This window comes from Equus asinus, chromosome 12 (assembly GCF_041296235.1).
Source record: "Equus asinus isolate D_3611 breed Donkey chromosome 12, EquAss-T2T_v2, whole genome shotgun sequence".
Lineage (NCBI taxonomy): Eukaryota > Metazoa > Chordata > Mammalia > Perissodactyla > Equidae > Equus > Equus asinus.
The window spans coordinates 65,984,234-66,011,422 of record NC_091801.1 but is presented as its reverse complement, the minus strand read 5'-3'; the positions used below and the strand labels follow the sequence as shown (position 1 = coordinate 66,011,422).

General features: G+C 41.9%; 1 protein-coding gene and 1 pseudogene across 1 annotated transcript in view; one reads left to right on the top strand and one right to left on the bottom strand.

The window, feature by feature from the left end:
- Positions 1–27,189, top strand: part of SNTB1 (syntrophin beta 1) — a 226,486-nt gene that overhangs the window by 89,722 nt on the left and 109,575 nt on the right. Inside the window, exon 3 of the mRNA XM_044743794.2 lies at positions 9,158–9,374. Within this exon, the coding sequence (XP_044599729.1) occupies positions 9,158–9,374 (217 nt within the window). The remainder of the gene's footprint in view (positions 1–9,157; positions 9,375–27,189) is intronic.
- LOC139039923 (ubiquitin-ribosomal protein eL40 fusion protein-like) overlaps positions 17,081–27,189 on the bottom strand; it is a 32,405-nt pseudogene continuing 22,296 nt past the window's right edge.

The following is a 27,189-nucleotide window of genomic DNA, read 5'->3' as shown; positions in this document are numbered from 1 at the left end:
CCCTCATCTGCGGCTTCATTTTCTTGAAACCTTGGACAAGTGACAGACACTCTCTGCCCTCTGCTGTTTCAGTTGTAAGACTCCTCCTCCTCCTAAAGAACAGATCTGTGAAAAATTTTATCCCGGAGGTCCTATTAACATTGCCATTTTGCTCAAAAATTCTATATTTTACAGCCAGACGTTTGTTACTTGCTTGGATATAGATGTGAATATCAATTTTTTATTTTTTCTAACACTAATGAGCAGTGACCATGTGCTAGACACGGTTCTAAGCCCTTCGTGTATGTTAACTCATTTAATCCTCATAGCAATTCTCTGAGGTAGGCATGACTCTTTATCCCCATTTTACAGATGGAGAAAGGGAAGCATCAAAAGGTTAGGGAAATTTAACCTCGCAGTTAACTGCCACAGTTGGCAGGTGGCAGAGACAAGATTCGAAACTATGTACTGTGTCTCTAGAGTCTAGAGTTTTACTTTCACTGTAGTTACTCAACTTTATCATTCCACCAGAGACTTAAATGATGGTGCACAAACATACGTGCAAATAAATAACTACATGTGATGTGTAAGTGTTTAAATGTTTGTGAGATGATCAGCACAGTGCCTTCATGGCATAAGCCATCATCGTATTGTGTATGTCCTGATGCTGTAGGTATCAGTGGAGGTTGCCATAGAACCTGGTTGGATGCTTAAGGGAGGCATGTCTGGAGGGCTTCAAGAAGGAGATCTTACCTGAATTGAGGCTATATGATGTAGAAAGGACTTTTCCAGAAAGGTTTGCATGCACAAGAAACCACGTGTGCAAAGAACAGAGGCAGGAGAGAACACAGCATGTTTGGAGAAGTAAACAGTATTTCTCCATGGCTGGCACGTGAACTATGGGGACCAAGATGTAGTCGGCTGAGATGAGGACAGACAGGAGGTCGACAGGGGCCAGATGGTGAATGGCTCTGTGTGAATTGGGACAGACCAAGTCCTGTAGTGTGTGTCTCTTTCAGAGCAGTGCCCTATATTTGTCTATTGGTTTAATGTCTCCACCCCACCCCCAACATGCACATGTAGACTGGAATGTAAGCACCTCGAGGGCAGGCACCCCGTCTGTCTTGTTCACTGGGACAATGCCAACTCTCGGGGTTCTGCCCATAGCAGGAGCTCATTGTCGACTTAATGGATACTTAAACCAATCGCTGTGCTTCTGGATGGTTGTCGAACTCATAGGATAGGATACTCTCCCTGGGTCTCCAAGACCACTCTGGGGACAATGATCTTGCTTTGTTCAAGAATCAAGGACGATCATATCAAATGACTCTACTGTCTAAAATAGAATTTTGAGAGAGTTTTTTAATTGAGGCCGAAGACTATTCAACAAACTCATGCCCAGTTTATTTTACTCCTGACTGCACGTATTAAAACCGAGCACCCCCCCCTCAGAATGTCCTTATGACCTCATGAGAGCCTTTGGGTTTTCATTCAAATGTCTCTTAAAATCCTACCTTCAAGGACCCACCTGGCAGAAGGGAAGAGAAATAGATATTAGTAAGTGAATGAAAACAATGATTCTTCTAGACAACTCTGCCAAACCAAAGAAAAAGTAACGTGAGTACGTCATCTTCATGTCGACTTATTTTCATATCTGTCAGGTGCCCGTAGGGTTTGGTAAAAATCAGAAGACACATCTGCCTAAGGTCTAAGAATTTGGCACACATTTTAACATGTTGGTGATGACAGAAATAGCAAGATGAGGTAAGAAATATTCCTTTTTGGTTTTTTTAATGTTGTCAGAAGAGGCAGCTTCCCAAAGAATCATAGAATGTTTGAAGGGTAGGGACTTTATTTCCCTCCCTTGGCAGGCAACGAAAATGATGTCTGGGAGGTGAAGTGACTTGCCCAGGGATGGAGAGCTAGTTAGCGACAGAGCTGGGACTGTAATCCAGGTCCCCAGCTCCCAGGGCCAATTCTCTTTCCACCTCACCACTCAGCCTCCTGAGAGACTAGCTATAGTTTCTGAGAAGCTTATATTACCTCTTTCATCATTTCTTGGTCTTTTTGGAAATATTGATGATCTCCCTGTGTATCTTTCCTCTCTAAGATGACCTAGGAAAATGCCATTCAGGGAAAGTCTTATATTGCGTTTTGTCAGCAATCCCACTGTGACCAACCTGGCCCCAACTTGAAAGTTTCACCGAGGGTCTGAATACCCAAGTTTCTTGCCTTCAACTGATCCCCTTTCCCCTTCATCACATTAGAAAGTGCTCATTTTGTGTTCACATCCCCTAGTGTAATGAAATATTTCTTTCCCTTCCTGTAATCTGGAAATCCCTTTTTTGTTGTTTTTGTTGTTATTTTTAAGAAGCAAACTTGCACATATCAGAGGGACTTGCTGGCTCCTCACAAACCAGCCTGGTAGGAAGGCTGATTGGATTTGCCTAAAGCATTTCCTCATTAGCAGCCTGTGCGTGGTTTCCTTTCAAATGTCATCTGGCCGCCTCAACAAAGATTTAATTGTGGCAACTTGGGGCCTCTGCAAACTTAGGGTTTACTGAATGTTCTTTTGAAATCTTCACAACTGCCCATCCTTCAAATGAAAAACTAGAAGCATATTGGAAGTGACTTGGTGGATTACTGAAGACCACTTCTTTCTGCTCTCTTCCCTTTTTTTTTTTGCGAGTGAAGATTGGAATTTTAATTGCTCAACCACGGTTTTCAATTCATCATGCCCAGAAAGGGCATGGTTTATTAATTAGTTCTGATTATGAGGCGCCCTCAACCTGAGACTGGCTGCTTCGTGATCAGTTTCAACAGCTCTTTGCCCGAACTGACTGTCTGTGAGCACACGAAGGTGTAATTATGCAGACACTAGCTGTTCAGTTCCGCCGGGTTAAACCCTCTATTATGAACACATATTATAGTGTCTTAAAAGGCATTTATTGAAATGCCATAGTTTAATAGTTCAGGCTTACAAAATCAAGCTCTCTTATGTTACAGGCAATCGCCTCTTAATTTGATGTTTTCTCCCAGGACGTAAAAACGTTGGCTTAAATACACACGCGTACACACACACATATCCAATTAATTTTCTTTTAAAGTGTGAGAAACTGTATTGCCTCATGGTTAAAAGCAATGACATTGGAGTCAGGCTGCCTGGCTTTGACGCACGCATCTGCCGCTTTCTGGCGCTGTAACTTGGGCATAGGGTTTGACCCTTCTCTATGGTGGTGCCTTTGGTAAAATGGAGATGATTGCAATGTCTGTATCATAGGGTTCATGTGGGGTTCCAACGAGTTAGTACACAAAAATCACTTGGCAAAGTCTGCATTTTTTACTGATTGCTTCAACATATTTACTCGCATTTGTGTTATCTGACAGAGTTCGGGATGTCTCCCTATGGCAAAAGCTGAGAGTTGTCTCCTAATAGCTATTCTCTTCTTCTTCCACAATAATAGCTTCCTCTCCCCACTGATTTTTACTGGGTTGACACAGGGTTGTCCAGAGTTAAGAGTAAATTTCTTTTCTAGATGACCAGGTGACTAAATTCTAGCCATTACATTGTAAGTAGATAAAATGTGTCAGCTTCTGAAAAGTGGCCCTAAAGGAAGAAGGATGGTGTGTCCTTCACTTCTTCTGCCTTCTTGCTGATGGGCATTTGGTCATGATGACTGGAACTCAAGCAGCCACCTTGGGTCATTAGATGGCAGACTAGGGATGCAGAGCAGGAACGGAGTAGAAGCCTGAAGCCCTCTGACAACTTCAGGGAGTAGCACTGCCCCAGCAGTCCTTTTCTTTTACTCTAGACTTTTGGTAAAAGAAAAGCAAAGCTCTATATTATTTAGTACACTGTAATTTGAGGTGCCTATGCAGCCAGATCTAATATTAAGTAACACCTTACCCTCCTTAAACTAGACCACGCTGTCATTAGTTTGATTGCCACATGTAGAAATTTCAGGACACAAATTCACAAAGAACCATGAACAGGTTTCACACACTCTTTATTTCCTATCAGAGGCACTGCTTTCCCACCCCCACACATGGCTGCGCTACTCCTCCGCTCTGCCTGAGGGGACCTAGCCAGGGGCCTAAATTGGTGACTGGGGAGGGGACTGCTCATAACTGATGGCCAAGCCTTGTAGAAATTGTTTGGCATCTCTTCCAGCAAGAAGGGATATTCTGATAATATTCTGATAACTTCCCCTGGACCAGAAACTGTGGTGCCTTAGAGAAATCCAATGGCTTTTTCCAATGGAAATCCAATTTTGCTTTCTTTGTTATACACAAGAACAAGTTGCTCCATTTTCTCTGTTTATCAAAAAGAAGCAGAACTCCTGAACCCTGAACAAAGGGGCGTGAGGCACGAACGTGTTGATGTTATTCGTTCTTCCTCAGGACAGATATGGAAACAGTTCAGGGGCCTCAGCGCATCTGCCTTAGGAACAATGATGATGACCTCTTTGTCTCCTTTTCTCCTTGAAATTGAAAACTTCTTTTTGGTGGTACCAGAGACCTCTGGACTCATTTAGAGATTTTGCTGAGCTTTCCTCCCAAAACTAGTAAAAGGGAGGTGACATCTAAAGCTCTCAGAAGAAGCATAGGTTTTGAGGAAAAGCTAAGGCATTTAGCCTACCTCGGGATGACACCTCATTTCTATTGGTCTTGATGGAGAAGACCAAATGTGTTGTTCGGTAAAATCAAGTCAGGTTTCTTAAACTTGTGGGTTGGTGTGTTTCCATCAGGAAAATTCTTAGCCTCTGCCACATTCTTTCCATCCTATCCTTCTGGGGCTCCAGTTTGACACATATTAGGACCTTCTCACTTCATCCTTCACATCTCTTAATCTCTGTTTCATATTTTCCATTTTTTTGTATCTTGGTGCTGCATTCTGTCTAATTTCCTCTGATCTACAATTCACTCACTAATTTCTTCTTCTGACATGTCTACCGATTAAAGTTTTAATTCTGGTATTATTATTTTTATTATTATTAGATGTTCTGTTTGTTATTTTACTAACTTGCTAGGTCACGTTTTATCTAGGGAAGATTCTTTCAAGCTTTCATTTGTTTCTTTACACGTAGTAAACATACCAGTCACTTTGTAGTCTGTGTGAGACTGTTACCGCCATCAGTTATTTTTACCAGTTCTTGCTCGCAGTACCTTGTTTCCCTGTGTACATTTTCTTCGACTTTATGCTGCTCATTGCCCTTGAAAGTGGTTTACAGGGACTCTTTGCAGTTTGGGATGAAATTGCCTTCCTCCAGAAAGGATTCACATTTGATTCTAGAGATCCGTCCAGCTTGGGACCCCCTTGAACCAGGTTTAAGATTTACCACAAGAACTCACGTTATCTCCTCATTTCCCTTCTTCCTTTTCTAGGCTTAAACTTTCCAGGAGGGACCATTTCTTATCATCTCTCGTGGACAGCACAATCCTCAGCACATGAAAATTGACTGATGGATTTTGGCTGACTGAGTGCATCTTTAAATTATCATGCCTACCTTGTTAACTGATTTTCTCTGTTTTATTTACGGTTGGTCAGTTAAAAGGATAACTCTATTAAATATCTTTTCCAGTGGAGTGTCCTTTCCTCAAGGCACTGCTGGGGCTTCTCTCCTTTGTAAATTCCCCAAGTTATGCCACACAGGAAATGGTTACATGGTAAATATTCGCTTCCAGGCTAAGATTTGCTGTACTTCCCATGCTCCTCTCCATGAGTGGATCAAACCACACAATTCTGGGATTCCTCATACCTTGTATAGATTTTTTTTTTTGAGGAAGATTAGCCCTGAGCTAACTGCTGCCAATCCTCCTCTTTTTGCTGAGGAAGACTGGCCCTGAGCTAACATCCATGCACATCTTCCTCTACTTTATATGTGGGACACCTACCACAGCATGACGTGCCAAGCGGTGCCATGTCTGCACCTGGGATCCTAACCGGTGAACCCCGGGCCGCCAAAGCGGAACGTGCCACTTAACCGCTGCACCACCGGGCCGGCCCCCCTAGTATAGATATTTTGAGTGTTGCTCAGGTTATCTCTGGCAGCAACCCCCATGGCCCTGTAACTGGTGGATTTACTGCTAATATCTTTCCCCTCTAGTGCACCCAATCTTACTTTCCAGGAGTTCTCTCTAAACCTAACCTCTGATTCTGCCATTCTGTTACTCATAGACCGCCATGGCTGTCACCACTGCCTATAGAATAAAAGTACAAACTTATGAGCTTGTCATCTTGCATCCTTCATCTAGGTGGGGTAGCCAGACTTCATGAAGACTTCATGAAAGAATATGATCTCTGGAAAATCAAACCCAGCTCCATCACTTACTAGCCATGTCACTCCATATAAGCCAAACTTCTGAGCACTGGTGTGCTGATGTGTAGAATAAGACTAGTCTTGCAAGGGATAATCTATGGAAAGCTCTCAGTGTCCACCAGAATTAGAACAGTGCTACGAGACATTTCTTTCTGGTGGGGTCTGAAAAGAGTAGCAATTTATTCTTTTATTGCTTGTGGGTACATGGATACTTGAAAAAATCCCTTCCCCATTTACTTCCTATATATAAAGTGGTACCTTCAATGGTCATTTTGAAGCTTAAATATGGGAAGCCATGTAAAGCACCATGCTTGGAAAATGCAAGGTTCCATGCTTGGAAAATCATTAAGTGTATAATAAATGTTCCTTCTTTATCCCCCTTCAAAGGGAGGTCCAACTTTCCCATGGAATTGCGATGAAAATTATAAGTCAAAGTACATTATATCAAAGAAGGATTGTTATTCTTATGTATACTTCTTAAAGTCCTGTCTACCCCTTAAGGCCAAGTTCACATGCCACCTCCGCCATGAAGCATCCCTGGGTTCTCACTTCCACAGCACTCATCCCCCACTCCAGCCAGGAGGGTAATAACTCCATCAAAGGGGAATCTCCAAACCATCTCAGTAGATGCTTGAATTTCATGTATATCAATAAGTATAACTCTACTATATAAAAGCTAAGCAGTATTCTAGTTTCTACTAAAACATTTTTAGAGATGAAAAATTCAGCATCTTCAGAAGAGATCTATTTATTCTAGCTTTGGACAGCTTAAATCTGTTCCCCTAAATCTTCTGCATTTCTTCTTAGGTATATCTGTGTTCCTCTTTAAATATATTGTCCAGAAATAAGCAATATTCCTTAAAATACACAGTCCATGAACGCCCTTTCTTCTTCTGTAACTGCAACCTGTGCTAACAGGTTTGCAGCAGCTATGGAGCTGTTTTCTCCTAATTTCATTTATATTCGGTTAAAACCCTGAAATCCGGTTTTCAGTGTGTGTTGGTGCTAAATGACATCTCCTCGGTCTTCAATTAAAATGGCAGTTTTTGATATCTATGACTGAGTTGCCCAGTATCTATATCCATATTGCATGCATCTGAATATGTTTGGTCTGCTTATAAAACTGTGAACCTAATCTGTCACTCATACTCCTAGATCCATTTTTCTCCTTCCAAGGTACTTTAATTTATTCCTGTTATAAAACTTAGCTCGTTCTGCTTTGTGCCATAGTTTACGTACTTGTCTTATGTCGCTATGGTAGATGGGCTTCCCCAGAAGCAGAGCATCTGTCTGGGGCCTCAGGCAGCAACTCTAGAGCCTCCCTGGCTTGGTGGCTTGTTGGGCTAAGAGCAGTTTTCCACAGCAGGGGTCAGCTAAGAGTTGTTCTCAGCCAACACACAGCAGCTAGGATATAGGTGTTCTGGCTGGTAAAAAGGGACACCAACTGCATCCACTATAGGCACCCATGATTTTGTAACTCTTGAGTGTGGAGACTATGTATTGTTTATTTCTGCAGCCTCCATAAACCAGACTCCACGTCTTGCACAATGAAGGCACTGGCCGGTGGAATTCACTCATGAAAGATCTGGAGAAAATGCCCCCTGGTCTGCACCCATTCCAATCCACTGCCATTTGCAATAACAGATACCTGTAGGGGACTTAGCCAAATTCCACTAACCCCCGCCCCCCCCGCCCCAAGCAGCAGAGAACCAGACTGTGTGAGTGATACAGAGAAGGATCTGGAAGTTTATGTTGCATGTTCCAAGAATCCAGTTGCCTTGTCAACTCAAAAGCCATCTAAGGACCAAATGCTTAAATTCAGGATAGGCAAATAACTTCTTAAGACTAAGCAAGACTAAGAATTTCAGTCTGCTCCACTCAGCTCTTAAACGAAAAACTTTTTGTTTTTTTAAAAATTTATGAAAGTAGTATACACATATGGCTAAACATAAAAATGGTATAAAAGGGTAATAAATGAATAGTAAAGGTCTATTTCTCCATCATCTTGACTTAGATTTCCACTCTCGAGAGCTAACTACTGTTAACAGTTTTTGTGTTTCTATCCAGAAATAGTTGTAGATATACAAGTATGTATATTTATGATTTTATATGTAAAAAGATTACAGTATAGTTCTTGTCTCTACTGGTTTTTTTTTAAACTAGTAGTAGATCTTATAGGTCTTTCTACATCAATACATCTATATCTGTCTCATTTTTTTAAGTGATTATGTAGATGTTTTACAATATATTTAACCTGTCTCTTTTTTAGTGGACATTTAGGTTATTCCTACTTTTCAGCCCTAACATACATTATTTTTGCTCTTACAGATTTCTGCCATTACAAAATAAGTATTCTATGTATTTCTTTGCATATGTGTTCTTAGCACTATTCAATTGAAAAGCCTGCCTTCGTTTCTCAACAGAAAAATGGTGACATGGGTAGTGAATGTGGACTAGAATGGAGCTACTTCTAGATTGAATAATTATGTGTCTTTTAGCCAAAGTTACCCTTTCTTTTAGCCAAAGTTATACTTCCTCATTCTCTGCCCGTTTGTTTTTCAGCCTTTTTCCGAGAATCCAACTTATAATCAGAAAAGGTAAAAGTTGTCAGTTGAAAAGAGCTGAAAGTGATACTCAAGTTCAGGTCATCATAATAGCAACTTTGAGAAACCACTTTGGTATACAATTTAAATAACAAAACATCTCTTTTGAGAGGAACAGAAATTCTGACTCTTGTTCAGAATTTAAGACGTTGCGTATCAAGAGCTTGTCTAATGCAAGTTTCAAAAACGCAATCAGACTTTCCGGAACTGCAGCCCCGATGTACTTAAAAGGTCTTCTTGTCTTTCTGCTTGCAGTGAAGTACATGCGAGAAGCCACGCCCTACGTGAAGAAAGGCTCCCCAGTGTCCGAGATTGGGTGGGAAACGCCTCCGCCCGAGTCCCCGCGGTTAGGGGGCGGCTCCTCAGACCCTCTGTCCTCGCAGTCCTTCTCGTTCCACAGAGACCGGAAAAGCATCCCCCTCAAGATGTGCTACGTCACTCGGAGTATGGCCTTGGCTGACCCTGAGAACAGGTAAAGAGGGTTCAAGATCTCCTTCCGTATCTCAGCAGCTTTTTGGCCTTTGAGGTTAAAAAGGGCTTTTGCTTCTGTTCTGAAAACACTCAGTGGTTTCCAAAGGAGAGCTGCAAGGGCCCTGCTGAGAGAATGTGTTCAAGCCACGCCCCCTTCCCTTTCTTCTTCCATCCTCCCACTTCCTTCCTTTATCCTCATGAAGAATCTGCATAGGGAGCTCTGGTTCTGCAAAGAACTAAAGAATTGGAGTCAGCATCCTAAGTGTCTTCCCTGGGTCTATCATTGCTCATTTATGTGACTTTGGGCAAGTTTCTCATCCGGGTAAACCTTAGTCTTGTCCTCTATAAAATGGGAATAAGTGAGAAAGATACCTCATTGGGTTGCGAAGATTAGGGGAGGAAATCTATGTGAAGTGCTTAGCATAGGAAAACCTCCCATGATTATAAGCTATAATAATATTTATTATTAATGTTAGGTAGTAATAAGCAAATCAGCCTCTCTGAGCCTCAGTGCCCTCAACTGTGTATTTGAAGGGTTCAATGACAGGATCCTTAGCACTGTTTTCTGCTCTAAACCTCTGTTTATGCTCAAGAGAGAAAAAGGAGTGGCTTTGCTCCAAGCCTGGAGTGCTGTTTCCAGAGTCTCTCCATGACTTCTCATGCCACGGGAGAGATATATCACTCCTGGCAATTATAAGGAGTCCAGCCAAGATGAGCAGATATTTAGGGCCCCCCTTCCCCCAAATGTCTTACTTTAGCTCTCTGGAACAGAAAACATACCTTTTGGAGGAAAATAAGAGCTATGTCAAGAAGAGAGGGAGGAAGTGAGCCAGCAAATGGAGAATCTTGGTGACCTTTGCATCCACATTCAAAGGCTAAAAATAGGAACAGCTCTTCTGCCCATATTTATAACATGTGTGGGACAGCTGCTGCCCACCCGAGTAGGAAGTATTTGGCTGGGTTCAGAGTTGCTGATAGGGAAAAGCCAAAGGGAATAGGGGCAGGGAGAAAGTTCCCTCCTTGGCTCTCTGCTCAAGACCTTTTTTTCTCTTCCCAGTAAGCTCCCTCTAAGGAAGCTGCTAGCCCCTCTGACTCCAGCCAGCTGCAGGATCTACTCCACTCCCTGCCTGCCTCCTATGTCAGTTATATCTGCACAGGATCAGAGACCGGCTGTTGTATGACAGAGCCAGGGAGTATCAGCAAAAGATGAGTCAGGGCAGGCAGACTGGGAAGGTGGCAGAATTCCTCCATGAGCCACTCCCACCTGGTCTCTGTTTTGTCCCCCTTGATTTCTCCCAATTTCCTGGGCCTGCAGTTGATGTCCTGGCTACCCTGAGTTTCCTCTTCTCTGGCCTCTTACCCACTGATCAGAAAAGTCCTTTCTCTCAAGAGTCTGATGTCTGAGGTTTCAGATCTGATGTGTTCGTAATTTATCAAGTGCCTATCTTGTGCTGGGCATTAAGCTAATTACTTCAGACCAGAGACTGCAAAGTGGCAGCCTACAGATATGTGTACTCAGCCCACAGATATGTTTTTTTAATGGTCTATCTGGTGTTTTAAAGAAATTTGAATTAGTTGCCACATTGAATAGTTGGGAAATTTTACATTAAAAAGCCAATTTTTCTAGAAAAATGGCAATATCTGGGGATATGATTAGGCACATGTTGCTGCAGGCAAGGCTCCAATCTAAGGAGGAGCCCAGGAAAGGCTTCTCCTTTGACAAGTGAGTTAAACTCTCCTGGTCTCTTCTATTGCCTTACACTTAGGGGATTCAATTAATTACCTGCCTGGTAATTCACATTTCCTGCCTTGTCCTTGAATTTGTAACTCTGTAACCTCCTTAGTCCTTCCAACAGCCCTGAGTTTCCATCATTGTCCCCATTCTATAGATAAAAACTGAGGCTCAGTGCTTGTGTAAGTTCCAAACATCATATAGCTAATATATGATTAGCTGGGCTTCAAACTTATGCCTGTAGAGTGCGTGACCATATCATTTACCATGACCAGAAGAATGCAATCAGGGACTAAAAATCTTGGGATATTGTAGAAGTGATGAATGCATTGGAGAGAGAGTTCGAGTAGATGATGTCGAGGGTTCCTTCCAGCTCAGGACTTACGTGCTATAACATTTCTTTCAAGGCATTTAATTATATTTTAAAGAATATTTTGGGAGACATCAGACTTTAGTGCGTATATTGGAAACTTCATTCTGTCAAGCCAGTAGAGGGAATGCACTTTTAAACTTCTCTGTCAGTGCTCTTCGAGTCCACCATTGGTGAGTATATAGGGCCTGCCGGGGGGGAGGGAGAGCCTGTCCCGCAGGGTGTGAGAACCAGCAGAGCAGGACTGAAAATGAGAATCCAGCAATGCCAGAGGGCCCGGGAGGGGACGTCACTCCAGCAGATCCAAACTGCTGTTAGTAAGGTGAACCTTTCACATTGTATACATATATCAAATCACCATGATGGACGCTTTGAATATCTTACAGTTTTGTCAGTTATACCTCAATAAAGCTGAAAAGAAAAAAAAAAAGGCTAGGGGCTTAGGTGAGTCTTGACCCTGGTTGAAGAAGAGACGAAAAGAAAAAGGAAACAAATATTTTATGGAACTCCAGTGACGTGCTGGGCAGAGTATAACGTACCAATGAGAAACGTGGAGTCTGCGAAACCCACTTCTGTGCTGAATACGAGACACAACACACGCAAAGTGACTTCAGAAGGCGAAAAATACAGGGATGAGCAGAGCATGCAAGGCGAATACAAACTGAGAGCAACAACAAAAAGCATCAGTTTTGATCTTGATCTATCATGGGGTAAAATGCAGGCGGAAAAGCACGAAACAAGACAAAGAAAGACTGGTTTATGCTAAAGGCCAGAGTTCACAAGGAACACTCAGCACAAGGAAGATTTTGAATGCACACCAAATAACACAGCAGTGCCCGGTAGAGGAGAAATGGCAGAGGATGCAAGAAATAGAAACATACTGAGATTACGTAATTTAACATACTACTCTCAGTCCAAGACAGGGCAAGTGGACCTTAAAGTTATAAAAGACTGAAACATGGGGCTGGTCCAGTGGCATAGTGGTTAAGTTCACGTGCTCTGCTTTGGTGGCCTGGGGTTCGCAGGTTCAGATCCTGGGTGAGGACCTATACATTACTCATCAAGCCATGCTGTAGCAGCATCCCACATCAAATAGAGGAAGATTGGCACAGATGTTAGCTCAGTGGCAATCTTCCTCAAGCAAAAAGAAGTAGATTGGCAATGGTTGTTAGCTTGGGACCAATCTTCCTCGCCACAAAAAAAAACCAAGAAACAAAAGACTGAAAGGTAATTGATAAGGGAGATCTGGATACATTGCAAACTTTGTGCCCTGATAATAAAGAATACACTTTCTTTGCAAATCCGCATAGAATATTCACAAAATTAACCATAGATTAGGTCATAAAAAATGCAATAAGGATAAGGTGGAAAATGCAATATGGATAAGGTGGAAATAATATAAACAACATCCTCTGATGATAGTGGAATAAAACTAGAAAATCAATAATAAAACCAAACCACAGAAAACCTTTCTTCATGGATTTTTAAAAACTCTCTGTGAAATAACTCTTGGGTCAAAGGAGAAATAGAAACTGAAATTGTGGCATTTCTAAAAAAATAATAATGAGAGCCAGCCCTGATGGCCTAGTGGTTAAAGTTCGTCACTCACCACTTCAGCAGCCCAAGTTCTCTTCCTGGTCACCGAACCACGCCACCCATCTGTCAGCTGCCATGCTGTGGTGGCAGCTCGCAAAGAAGAACTAGAAGGATGTACAACTAGGATATCCAATGATCTACTGGGGCTTTGGGGAGAAAACAAAAGGAGGAAGGTTGGCAACAGATGTTAGCTCAGGTGAATCTTTCTCTGCAGAATAATAATAATGATAATTAAAATACTGCATATATTACATATAAAAGAGAAAGGAAGAGTGTCAACTCCAGAGTCAGCTAGATCCACGATGGAATCTTGGTTCCACCACTTATGCATGAAATTAAGCAAATATCTCATTTAATCCAAACAAAAACCCTAGGTAATAGGTACCCCAATCTTTGTTTTATAGACAATGAAACTTAGTCCAGAAATGAGAGTTGAAGCAAACCGTAGATCTAGGACTCAAACCCAGGCCTGGCTGACACCAAACCCAGTTTCTTAATCATGACACCCTGTTGCCTCCCACTTTAGCACCCGACAGAACAGCTCACCTGAACTGTAAGCACCCTGGCCAGCAGTTAATGGTCTCCGGGATGCTAAAACCTGAGAATGGATGACAAATGCCACAGCATCTTGGGGCTCCTCCTCTCAACTGGTGACACACAGCTACTTAGAGTTTGCATTAAAAACTCTAATGTTCAGTTTCTCGGAGAGAAACAGCCGTGGAACAGCAGGCAGGATTGCTGCTCTTTCTGCGAAAAAGGTCACCCAGCAGGCACTGAATCCACAAGAATATGTCACTGCTAGTGGTTGTCAGTGATTACAACGTTTTTTAAAATTCTCCTAAATAACCCTTGTTTTCTGTTATTCAGCTCTTTGCCTTCACAGCCGCTGCCCTAGTCCAGGCTCACATCCTCAGTCCTCCAGACTATTTGGACGTATTTACTACCAGGAGCTTTGTTTCTAGTTTGCTCCTTCCCCTGCCATCTACCCTGCACCCAGCAAGGGAGTCTGAAACACTCAAAATTTACCTATTTGGTCAAAATGCCTCCCCGTCACTTTCACTAATGTCGAAACTCCTCAGTACTGCATGAAAACCCCATGAACTTTTGGATCTTCCCTGACTGTCCAGCTCCTTCCCGTTTCATCCTTTTTGCTCCAGCAGCCCTTAAACAATTTGTGCATGTCCTATTCTTGCCTTCCTGGTCACCCTTGGTGCCTCAGCACAGGTGTAGCACAGGTCCTGCTCTCTGTCCATTATAGCACCCTTCATCAAATGACTTGTGATTGTTTTCTTACATGTGTACCCCAGCTTTCTAGAACTTTACTTAGTACAAAGCAGGCATTCAGAAATATATGGTACATTATAAATGATAAGTGGCATATTTATCTCTCCACGTTTGGTATTTTTACCTTTTCAGAAATTTCTTTTAAAAAAAAATCTCCCACTAAATATCCTTGAGAATAAGAGAATAAACAAAAGTACAGTTCTATCCTGCCAGGCTCAGCAAACTTAAAGAAACCAGGACTATTTGTTAACTAAGCCTGTCACTGGGAGGTGTATGAAGCTTTCGTCATGACTGTGTACTAGTAACAGACCCCACTGTAGACATTCACGGTTAAATTATGGAGTGATACTCACAACCTTTCTTGATATTTCAACAGTGCACATCTCTATTTATGGTATACAAGTGAAAAATTCACAGAAGGCGCTGTTGTGGTTTCAAATGGAAAAGTGTCACTCAGCACACTGATTCAGAGGGATGTCATCTGGTAAGTCCTGTAGGACACGAGGATATGTTCCCACAAAGTGCCCTCAGTGAAATCACCACAATCTAGTACCCGAGCTTCAGCCACAGAGGATCGGAAACCTGATTAGTATCATGGTGACACTGGATCCATCTCTCAGGGATGGACTGGCATTAACCAAACAAGCCAGGATTCACTTGTAATGGTCAATGCAATTGTCAACCTGATGGAAATGCTGCATAGGAAGATCTGTGTGTCCTCCTGTTATGGGCAGGCTGTATTGGAAGATAACTGTGAATATAAGCAGAATACCAGAGTATTAAGTACACCAGAGCGCCAAGCAACAAAAGCAGTGTGGACTTTCAAGGCAGCCTAAGCAAGGCATTCTCTCCATGTGAGTCAGCTATGTGAGAAATTAAATTGTCATCAAGCTTATGAATACAGGAGATGTGCTAATAGACCTTAAGAAGCATATTTTAGACAAGGAAGCTGGAAGCCTTCGCTTCCCAGGTTAGGAGGGCCTTGCCAAGGTGGCCGTTATGCTAATTTCTGCTTTACTGAGACTCCCATCTCCTTTGGTCTATACATAAGTGGGCCAGGGTCTTCCCCGCCCACCCCTGCCAAGTGGCTCTCTCCTGTCCCCTTTGGTTCACATGGTCTTGTTCCTGATGGGGATCAGAAGAGTGGACTTAGTTTTCCTGGCTTCCTGAAGTTGCTCCCCATATCACCTTGTTCGAAGTTTTAGATGATCTCAAATACTTTGCTTACACATTTATAAACAGATGGTCTTTTGGTGACCACGAGCAACAGAGTAATCATTTTACTAGCTTAGCTTTGTTTCCTCCTTTTCCCAGTGTTTGGGGAACATTATTGTCTCCCCTCCGCCAACCCGCGATCCCTTACATAGAGTTCTCAACTCTGCTCTTGAAACTTGGAAGGTTGTTGAAAACTCCCCTCCTTTAGTGCATCTGGAAGGAAGATTCGTGAGGCACTCCTGTCCGTCTTCATTCTGCAGGAAGTCCTTGCTTGTGAAAAGTGCTTCTCCTGCTAAGAGGCTCACAAAATTTGTATTTTCTTGCTTCTGTTTTCTTCGTTCTTGGTTGGATACATCATGGTGGCCTCATAACTGAAACCATTGCCAGCAGATCCTGATGGATATGACGTTTTGGAAACAAAGGGAAAATCCACTTATAATGGTGCTGCAGTATGTGGACATAGTTTAAATAGCTAAAATGGAGATTGACTGTGCGCTGATCTCAGTGAATAAAACTCCCGAGTCGAAGTTAGAAAGTCTGCGTTTGAATCCCAATTCTGTCACTTATTCCCTTTAACTTTAGATGAAATGTTGAGTAAACTTTAACTTTAGATAAATTATCTAATCCCCTCTGATTCCCAGATTTCTTTTCTATAAAATGTGCTTAATAATACTGACCGTGTATAATTGATGTGATGATTAGATGATTTAACGTAGACATCTTCTCATTCCTGACAGCATAACCATGCATAAAGGCAGCTTTCAATCAAAATATCCTCATTCCTGGGTGCAAGAGGAGGAGGGAAGTTTTTTCTCAGCAGAGAAAGGTTTCCAGGTCATCTCCCCAAGCTGTTGAGCAGAGATTAGTTTGTAAGACATTCTTTCACAGAAGTTTTTGGCCTTTTGAGATTTCTGGCTCTCTGCAGGAGCTTCAGTTTCAGTTTCCCAACTCATGGGCTCACAAAGCCTTAACTGTTATCGATGTATCAAACTCCAAGTCCTCAAGCCCACTCGCCACTACCCAATCCACTACCTGCCATCACTCCATCCCTACTCCGCTTTCCCAGGGGTGCCTTATGTCCACCTGAATACTCCCAACCCTGGTTTTCAACGCCCTCTCACCCTTTTTTTGACACCTGGGAGTTTCCTCTTCTTTCTTGCAAGCTCAGGACTATATTAAAAGACAAACAAGCAAGCTTTTTAAATTATATCTTATCTAGCATATCCAGGTGTTCATAGCAGAAGGGTTTCTGAATTTGTGTAGACCACCATTTTGCTGGAACCAGAAGCCTTCTCACATGGCTATGGAATTTCTTGTAATTGGCTGTGTATATCATGAACAAAAGTCAGTGTTCTATTTTCTCAATTATAATTTAAAAAAAGTTAAAATTTACCATCATGTTTAAAACTAAAAACAAATAAACAAACAAAAAACCATGAGTATTATTGATGAGTATTATCCCTCTACCACCAAGAGGACCATTTTGGTCATGCTTATTCATCTGTCTGTATCTGTCTATCCATCACCTCCATCTATCATATTATCTGTCTATCTACCATCCACCTGTCACCTCCATCTATCATATTATATATCTATCACCTCCATCTATCATATTATCTGTCTATCTACCATCCACCTGTCACCTCCATCTATCATATTATATATCTATCACCTCCATCTATCATATTATCTCTATCTCTATCATCTATCACCTCCATCTATCGTATTATCTATCTATCTATCATCGACCTATCTATCTATCTATCTCTTGTTTCTTACCTAGACAACCCCTATTGAAATATTTTGTTACTGCAGAAAGGGTATACATAAAAAGGCACATTTGATTCAACACTGCTCACGTTCTGCATTTGACAAATATAGGAAGTAAAATGCATAGTAACATTTCAACGGTTTGTTTAAAGGTGGTTGGGAAGAAGATGTTCAGGGACGTTGGGCTGAATTAGTCATAAATCTGAAGTAGGAAATGAAATCCTAGACAGCTGTATTATTTTTAAGTGTACATAGGGGCCCAAAGTAATGAGGCATGCCTTGTAGCATTCATAACAGACCTAAGAAAATAGGTAAGGCACTCCCTTTTTAAAGTTATTTTAAATGAAAGTTTAAATGTTATCAAAAGAATAAAGGCAGATAGTTTAAAAATCAAATAGATCTAAAAGATTTATTTTTTAAAGAAAGCAATGAGTGTTTATCATACATTTTGCAGCCCATTTGTAGACCAATCTAGATACCCGTGTCTGAGATCTGTGTAATTTTCTCACATTGTTTATTTGATAATGTCCTCTTCTGTTTTCTTTGTTTTCTCTCTCTGCATCCCCCATTGGAAGGATGTTGGATCTGCTGATTATCTCAGTCTGTTTCTTTCTCTGTTACTTGCATCACATTTTTTTGCTTTATTTTTTTTGCACCTTCTCATGAATATATTCTTTTTTTCTAAGTTTGGCACCTGAGCTAACAACTGTTGCCAATCTTTTTTTTCTCTCTGCCTTTTCTCCCCAAATCCCCCCAGCACATAGTTGTATATTTTAGTTGTGGGTTCTTCTAGTTGTGGCACATGAGATGCCGCCTCAGCGTGGCCTGAGGGGCGGGACCATCTCTGCTCCCAGGATCCACACCGAGGAAACCCTGGGCAGCCGCAGCGGAGAGCACGAACTTAACCGCTTGGTCTCGGGGCCGGCCCCATCATGAATATATTCTGTTTAAGTTTCAACTATTATATTTTAGCCTGTTTTGTTCTCTGAATGTTCCTTTTTTATAGAATTTTGTTCTTGTTTTGTGAATGCCATGTTTTCTCATAATTCTTGTGGACTATTCATTAGTTTTGTTGGATTTATCAATTGGTGAGAATTCATTTACAGTTATTGCTTGGTGTGTCAGCCTTACTAAGAGACCCCTTCTGATTCTGAAAATGTCAGTGTTTAGAAGTTTTCTCTGGGTCCATTGAGTTACTTAGGTGAGAACCATCCAGTCTCTCTCCTTGGGTATGGGTGGTGGGGAGAGAGTGGGAGAACACTGCCTGCCATCTTTCAGAGAGTCCCACCACTCAACTTGCAGAACTTACATACATAGGACCTTTGTTTTAAGCCCTTCATCACCCGTAACCCTCTCTCTGGAGGCCCCAAGCCCCTGCAGGTGTGCAGAGCCAAGGGGCTCACATTTTGCTGGAATCCTCTCTGCAGCCCTCTACGTTGTAACTTCCTTAGCTCTTCCTCCACTCTGCAGTCAGTTACCTGGCTCCATTGCTGTCTGTCCTTCAGACAAGTATTGAACTCTTGCCTCTTTTATTCTCTTGTGGGTTACTACTTATCTTACTGTTTTTTTGCGGGATCTTTTAAGGGAGAGGAGATGAACATAAGTGGCCAAGCCAGTATGTTTCTCCCAATTAGAACCCTTGCATAATTTACATCTTTGTATACAACAGAGTGCATGAAAGGTTCGTTTTAATGAGCTTAAAAAATATTTCCATAGCCTTGTTATTTTTCAGGAAATCTGTTTTCTCCATAGGTAAACTTAGGTATTCATCCTAATTATCATACATTTTTAATCAGTGGGATATGAATTAGTAAGGTTTCCCTGGCAAAGGTAAGCTAGTTTAAAAAAAGAATTTAAGTATCTTTGGTTAGCCTTGAGGAAAAGAGTTGAGGAGAAGGCTCGCCAAGCGTGGTTCCATGATGCATCAGTACACAATAAAATGAGTTTATTTTAGTCCATTCCTGTGCCTCTAAGCACCATTCCAGGAAAATCTCAGTTTCCCCTCTTCTAAGAGCACTTTGAGAGGTTGAACTTGACCATCTGGGTGCTGAGAGACTTTTGATAACGTTGACTCTCAATATTTAGGTCTTGATCCTTTGCTCTTGCTGCATTAATTGAACTCCATTTGGTTTGCAAAAAGCTGCCCCAGGATTTTCCAGCTGAGATAATGAAGCCTGCGAAAATAACCCCAGTGCTATCCTGCAGGCACTCTCTATTCAAGCAGGCATCACTTACCATGGGGATGGAGAGAAGGGAAGGGGATTCAGAGAGAGGTCCCTGCCCTCCCTTCCTTTGATGCATGCATGGAATTTCACTTTCCTTAGTGGAAGATGAGTTTAGGGGGCACAGAGAGCTGTGGATTTATAACAACACCTACCTGGACATACAGGGCTTATGTCTGTTGACAGATACTCCCTTTATTCCACAATAATACTAGAACAGGAATTTTGACATTTCCCATCCGTTAAACCTGGTTGAGATTTCTTTCCTTTTCTTAAAATTCAGCTTTGAAATAGATAGTTTTGATCGTTCAGGTTCAGGTGACAGAGTTCTTGCCCTGACAGAGCTCACCATCAGGTAGGAAATATGTACAAGTAAGCCGGCAGTTACATAATAGTGCTATAGAAAGGTAATGAGGGAAGGAAAGATGCTATGGAAGCTCCCTGGCAGGAAAACTACCTAATCCAAAGTTCTGTTTTTTGGAGAAGGGTGGGTGGTGGCAAAAGGGAATGATTGTCAGAAAAAGTGATGTCTGTGCTGAGACTTGCATAATACAGAAGAAGTTAGCCAGGTCCAAGGTTGGGGTAGGAAGACAGAGGGGGTGTTCTTGGCAAAGGAAATAGTATGAGTCTAGGCACTGAGGCAAGAAAAAACATAGTTCTTCTTAAAAAAAACTGGAAGAAGTTTAGTCTCTTTGAAGTGTGTCTCTTCATCTATAAGAAGAAGGTGTTGAGAGTCTGGAGAGGTTGTCATGATCAGAGCTAAGCCATTTTATGGTTTGGACTTTATCTTAGGAGGGGCGGAAGCCATGGAATGACACAACAAAGATCCCTCTGGCTTCACAGCAAAGCCAGGACTGGGAGGAGGTGAGACTGAAGGCTGAGGGAGCAGTTAGGGGATAACTGCAGAAATTGAGGTGAGAGATAATGCTGACTTCTACTACAGTAGGACAGCAGCACTAAAGAGAAGTTTGATGAATTTGAGAGATTGTAAGAGATGGAATCAACAGGAATTGGCAATAAAATGGGCTTGGAGGAATGAGGCAAAAGAAGGAGTCCAAAACTAACTGCTCTGTCATCCATGGACATAGAGCCGTGGCAGCCACACCCTGGCCACTATTTCCGGATATTACACTGGCCCGAGTGAATGGGACTGAGGTCAGGCATGTTTTGGTGGAGGCTGGGGTAGGTAGAGTCGTAGGACAAGTTTAGGCCTTTAGAGACACTGCCTCCGTTGAGACTCAGGGTATGACTGCCTTTTGACAGTTGTGTGTTGCCAGCTGGATTTTCGTGCGTGGTGAGGGAAGCAGCATGTCTTGTTTCTCTTTTGCATTTGCCGTAGTTCTTAGAACAGCACAGAGAAATCACTCACTAACTACAGAACAGCCATTGCGGTGATGTCGGTCAAGGTCCTGGCAGGACGCAGGTGTCACCTTGAAGGGTTACCTGGAGAGCGGTGAATAAAGAGACTATTTACAGAAGAGCAGGCTGTGTTGAAGGAACCAATAAGGGCTTAGCAACAGCAGGAAGCTGCTCCCACCCCTGGGACTGAGGGGGAAAGGCAGCAAGTCACTGAAGGCTGGTGAGGACTAGAGCCCTGGGAGATGAACATGGCCCAGGGAGGGTTGGCCGTAGGTCAATACCCCCACCTTTCTCCTCTTCTGCACTAGAACCTCCTGTTGACACTTTTGATTGGCTTGGCTGCACACAACTGAGAGCCAAGCGATAGGGAGCCTGAGTGATGCTGTTTTTTTTGTTTGTTTATTTTTTTTGAGGAAGGTTAGCCCTGAGCTAACATCTGCTGCCAATCCTCCTCGTTATTTTTTGCTGAGGAAGACTGGCCCTGAGCTAACATCCATGCCCATTTTCCTCTACTTTACATGTGGGATGCCTACCACAGCATGGCTTGCCAAGCGGAACATGTGACACCCTGGATCTGAATCGGTGAACCCCGGGCTGCCAAAGCGGAACATGCGAACTTAAGCACTGTGCCACTGGGCTGGCCCCAGTGATGCTGTTTAGTACATAGAGTTTGACTTCTTGGAGCACAGAGCAAGGCAGAGAAGGGCAGAGAATAAATCTGGAGGCAAAAATAGAAAAAAAAAATCATAAAAGTCTATTTATATTCTGCTTCCTTGAAAATAGGTCCGACATGTACCTGACAAGTGATAACTAGGTATAAGAAAAAATATGATTAACCCGAACACTTCATTTCCTGACCTATTGGATAAAAACATCTTGGACAGTCCCAAATCAGTATTTCTAAGTTCCTGCCTAATAAAAGGTGTCATGCCTCATCTAGAGTTTTGATCAAGATTTCTTTTGGCCACGGTGATGTGAGCTGGATATAGAGGTGACAATCAAGAGGCTCAGAGAAAACGACAGTCTGTTTCACTCAAGTTGGAAGTGGCAGGAGGGCAGTGCAACAGAGAGTGGACCGGGCAGCTCAGCTAAGAAACGGCCTTAATGATGGATTGTTGTCCTCTCCTTGGAAGGTGACAGAAATCTAGAGGGAGTGTCCTCTTCCATGATGACAAAGCTGGGGGCTGGAGAAGGTGCAGGTAAGAATGTTGCCGTCAACGTACCACGCTGGTTTTGACAGTGAAATATCCATAAAAAGGCAAAGATAGATGGAGATGTGAAAAGAGGAAGAGCTACTTTTGAGCAGTAACCTTTGATCAGTGGCAATCAAAACAGCAAAATCTTTTTAACGTTAATTTGCTCTCATCTAAAATGCCGAATCATCTACGCTTTATAGACACACTTTCGCTTGTAATGTAGTGCTTTTCTTTTCCCCTAGAATAAAACCCTCTCCTCTGCCTCTGTTATGAAACTCACAGTAAAGGCCACGTCGTGCAATTTGTTTTCGTTTCCTGTATTATTAAAGATTCAGGCAATCGGAAAATGTTTCCTCATGTTACCTGGAAACAAAACACTAGACCCAGAAGTTGGAATTCTTGGAGCTATTTTCTTTCTCAAGCTCCCTGGCAATATTTTTTGCTGGATGCATTGTGCAGTCTTGAAAAGATGACTAACTTTCAGACCAGGCCAACCTGGGTTCATTATCAGCTTTTTCCTTATTATCTGGGTGACTTTGGTCAATTTACTTAAGGTCTTTGTTTTTTTTTTTTTATTATATAAAATGAGGGTGATAGTCTCTCTATGTATGTACTCTTTTAAGAATTAAATAAGTTGATATGTGCCTAATGCCTGGTACTTAAAAGGCACTTAGCAAATGTAGTCTCTTCCCATTTACCTTTTTTTTCCAGAAAAATGATTCTTTCAGTGTTGTGAAAATTTTTGTTTATTGAGATAAGTTTATATAACATTATATAAATTATAAATTTCAGGTGTGTATCATAATAATTTGACTTCTGTATAGACTACATCGTGTTCACCACTGAAAGTCTGTTTGCCACCCATCACTGTACATGTGTCCCCTTTTACCCCTTTCGTCCTTGCCCCGAGATGTGTTAAGAATTTTTTAGATAGTTTTTTTAAGTGCTGGGAAAGCCCTGGGTAAAATATTGCATTGAAAAGTATAAAACAGCTGTTTGGGTAGATGAAAACCACATCGTGATTTTATACGTTTCTGTCGGATACTGCATCTGAAGTAGCTGACAGTTTGAAGAACTGGGTCAATTTGCAAATAGTATCTTTAGATTGATTTCTCCAGGGAAAACAGAGACAGGACTTGAATCACTAAGAAGGGGTTGACGCCTACCAAGGCCACATCCAGTTTTATAGAAATATTCTAATAAGTCTTGAAGGCAGAATTTTCCAGCCTGCTGTCAGCTACGTGGAGAAGGAGAGTGACAGATAGAACAGCGTGCGTGAGCCAGAGTAGGAATTCAAACTGAAGTATTTCTGCCGATACCGTAGTAATCCCAGGGTCCTGTTGACTTCACTTGGCATCAGGTTTCCAGGCTTCACAAATCTATGATCATTATGGCTGTGTACGAAGTTATCACAGTGCTGCTCATGCACGACCAGCAATATAGAATGCGTATTTTAGTCATTTTTTTCCTAGTTCTGTGGATTTTTCTATTGTATTCCATCCATCTTTTCTTTCTGAATCCTTCATAAGGTGAGAAGTAGACCATTTCAAGGCAGATGCTGATAGCTTTTGATGTCTGTGAAGGAGAGAAGAACTAACTAGCACATATCAGCATTGAGCTAAATGAACTAGCCAAACCTTTATAAACCAACGTTCAGGGCGGCTGAGAACTAGTGAATATCACCCTCTTAGAAGTCTGTGTGTTGTAGTGGAAAAAGCTTATAGCTTTGAAAACAGAAGGACCTAGGTTTAAATCCTAGCTCTTTGTGATTTTAGTCATCTTATTTTACCTCTCTAAGTCCCAGTTAATCCCTCCATAAAATGGGCATAACAAGACCTACTTTTCAGAATTGTTACACAGAATTGTTAACAGAATTGCTACAATGTTACACATTGAGTGCCGCTCAATGAGGTCTGCATAACCTCTTGGAAAAGGGGGGTTTTATCATGGAATATATAAAGCCTCTGAATGAAAAGTGTACCTTCCAGGAACATGAGTTTTGCTCTGAATTTGGGGAGAATAGAATTTATTATAGAGTTCATTGCCATGAATTTTAAAGGTAAAACATGAGACTTCAAACAAATTTATGCTTGTAGTTATCTTAGCTCAAACCTAGGCTCCCTAAAGATACAAGTTCCCCCACTTCATCAGTTAAGAGCTCCCAGATAGAAAGTTGTTAGAGGAACTTATGTATATAACAGTATTTGGCAAATGTTACCAGTCACGTTTCAGTGAAAGAAACAGAAACTAGTCTAGGTAACTTAAGCAGAGAGGTATTCAATATGAGGAATTAGTTGCTTACCAAAAAGTGAGAAGACTATAGATTGGGTCTCCATAAATGACCCTCAGAACTCTACAGTACTGAAATAATCAGGAAAGTGGGGAACCAGGAGGTGTCCATTGGAACTCTTGAAATTATACAGCATAAGAGCAGTGATCTAGAAATCAAGAAACTGGGGTGAGGGTCCTGGCACCTTACAACTGCCTCATGACACCTAGAAAACTGGTCATTGGACACTCGAGCTCCAAGCTAGCTGCCATTGCCTCTTCCTTTTGACACTGAAAACCTTGCTTGCCAGTAGTAGTAGTCAAAACACCAGGAGTGTGTCCTTCTCTTCACTTCCACCTTCCAATTCTCAGAGGAATATATAAACTATATATCTGGCAGAACCTAATATGTCTCCAGAACCCTAGCTGCAAGGGAATCTGGAAAGATGGATTTTCTTTTTTTTTTTTTTTTCATTTTTAGCATTCTACATTGTAAAGAGAGTGCAATGAGGCTGAGTAAGCCAATTCACTGTATCCATCACACAAAGTATTAGCTACATGGTAGAAGCTCAAGAAATGCTAATTCTCCTCCCTTCCCCTGTAATGACTCATAATATAAAAGCTGAAAGGAAACTCTGTGCCTTGATCTAGTTTGGAGAATTGTGGCAAAGATAGTACCTCCCCTACTGGATCAGTGTTGTAGAGTTCTGGAAATAGGTCATAGTGGCAGAGACAGTAGTGCTGACCAAATAGGCCATTTGTTCTACTGAATTTCCGGGCCTTCTTACAGGTATGTTGGGTTTTGTGACTAATTCTGGCTAATGAAATAGGAGCAGAAATGATGCGTCCACTTCTGGGCTAAAGCAGTGATGGGCACCCATGTTCTTGGAGGTGCAACTACAAAATGGCAGAGCTTCCTTAAGCCTGGCCTCCCTTGTGACCTGTTGGAACAATTCCCCACTCCACCTACCTCAGACACTTTTTGGACATATAGCATGTTATTTTCATAAAGTTTGGTTATCATAGATGACTGAGACTTCAGGATGATTTGATAGCACAGCATAAACCTAGCCTATCGTGACTAATACGAGCATCATGTAAATGAACTCATCATTTAGTCAAGATGATTAATATTTACCGGGAGACACGAGTAATTATGAAGCTGGGAGTAAATGAAATTTTTTTTCTCTTGTTTCCCACTTTATATTGTTTTTAATATACAGCCTAAAAACAACCATTTTGCTTCCTTTGTAGTTGAAGTCATCCAAGTGAATAAAGCATGACCTAAAGGTATCAGATGAAGGACCAGTGGGCCTTTTCACAGTGAGAACATGTGAAAAGCATTCTTTATCATTACAATTATAGCTGTTGCTTTTGGAGACTGTTATTATTTGTGGTGAAGGCTCTTTCCCTCTGGGACTAAAGGACACCTTTGTTCGAAGGAAGCTTTGCATCTGTTTGCCTCAGCAAAACTAGATGTAACTATAATATAACCAAACTCTGCCACAGCTAATGCTAGAATTTATGTGTACATTCGTGGCGTTTTTTCTCCCTTTCTAGGTTATAATTACTTGCATTTGAAGATAAGACTACCAATTTTTGATAAAGAAAAGAGACTTGAAAACACTTCACTCTTTTATTTACCCTCGCCCCTTGACCTGTTCTCTCATATTTCCATCCAAATTAGCTTCCACTACTGTAATCTCAAGCTTCTTTTAAAGATCTTGTTATTGCAGCATTGGTGTGAAAATTAAATGAGGTAATATATGTTAAACTATTTCATAAGCTGGGAATCCTTAAGAATATAAGAAAAACAACATGCCTCATTGAAGATGTCTACACATCATTATCACTTCATTGGAGCCCACAAGAAACCCAAAGCTTCCCCAACTTGAGTCCCCCTGTATCACCCTTTGTAGCTGTTACCACGTGGTGGTTTTACACTTATTTGTGTCTTTATTTGACTAACACCTGACTTTCACACTAGCTCCCTGAGTACAGTGGCCTTGTTTACTTTTGCTCAGTATTTTATCCCACGTGCCCAGCCCAGTCACTGATTGGCTCAGGACCGGCATTGAATAAATGCTCACTGGATGAATATATATATGGGCAAATGGACTGATAAGTGGATAAGGGAAAGAGAACACAAGAAGACGCAGGAGATAGAGAAGGGCTTCCCAATTCTTCTTCACAATGATTGCCTCAGTCTGTATATTGGGTTGCAAAAATCATGAGGCACCATTTAAAGAGGAAAAAATGCCCTCCAACTATGACCACAGTGCAGCGTATTCTTTTTTTTTTCAGGGGAACCAGAACTGTGACCTCTGTAGACCTATTTGTAAGAGTTGGAGAGTATTAATATTGGGATGAGCTCTAAGTAGTTTCCTTACTTCTGTGTGGCCAGTGTTCTGATTGTAGTTGCAGACCTTTGGCTTAGAATTGTTTGTCCTGAAGAGCTGTGAACTCGAGCCTAGAGGAGCTGGGGAGGAGGGGTGACCTTGGGAAGGTCAGCCTCTTTCCCCTTCTAGGCGGCCCTGGAGCCAGAGGGCCCCAGCTACAGGCACTTCTGGGAATCTGACAGACCATGTACTCCTTCAGGTTGTCCAGCTGTCCCTGCACTACGTAGCCCAAGCAGACAGGATGGCTTACAACCACAGGAAATCAAAATCCACCCTGCAGATGCATTCCAGTCAGTGTCCGACCAGGAAAGCAGACTACTCTAGGCCTTTTAAACAAGGGGATTGAACGCAGGGAATTGGTTATAATGGTAAAGGAAGAGCTGAGAAGTCAACAGGGGTTTTTCC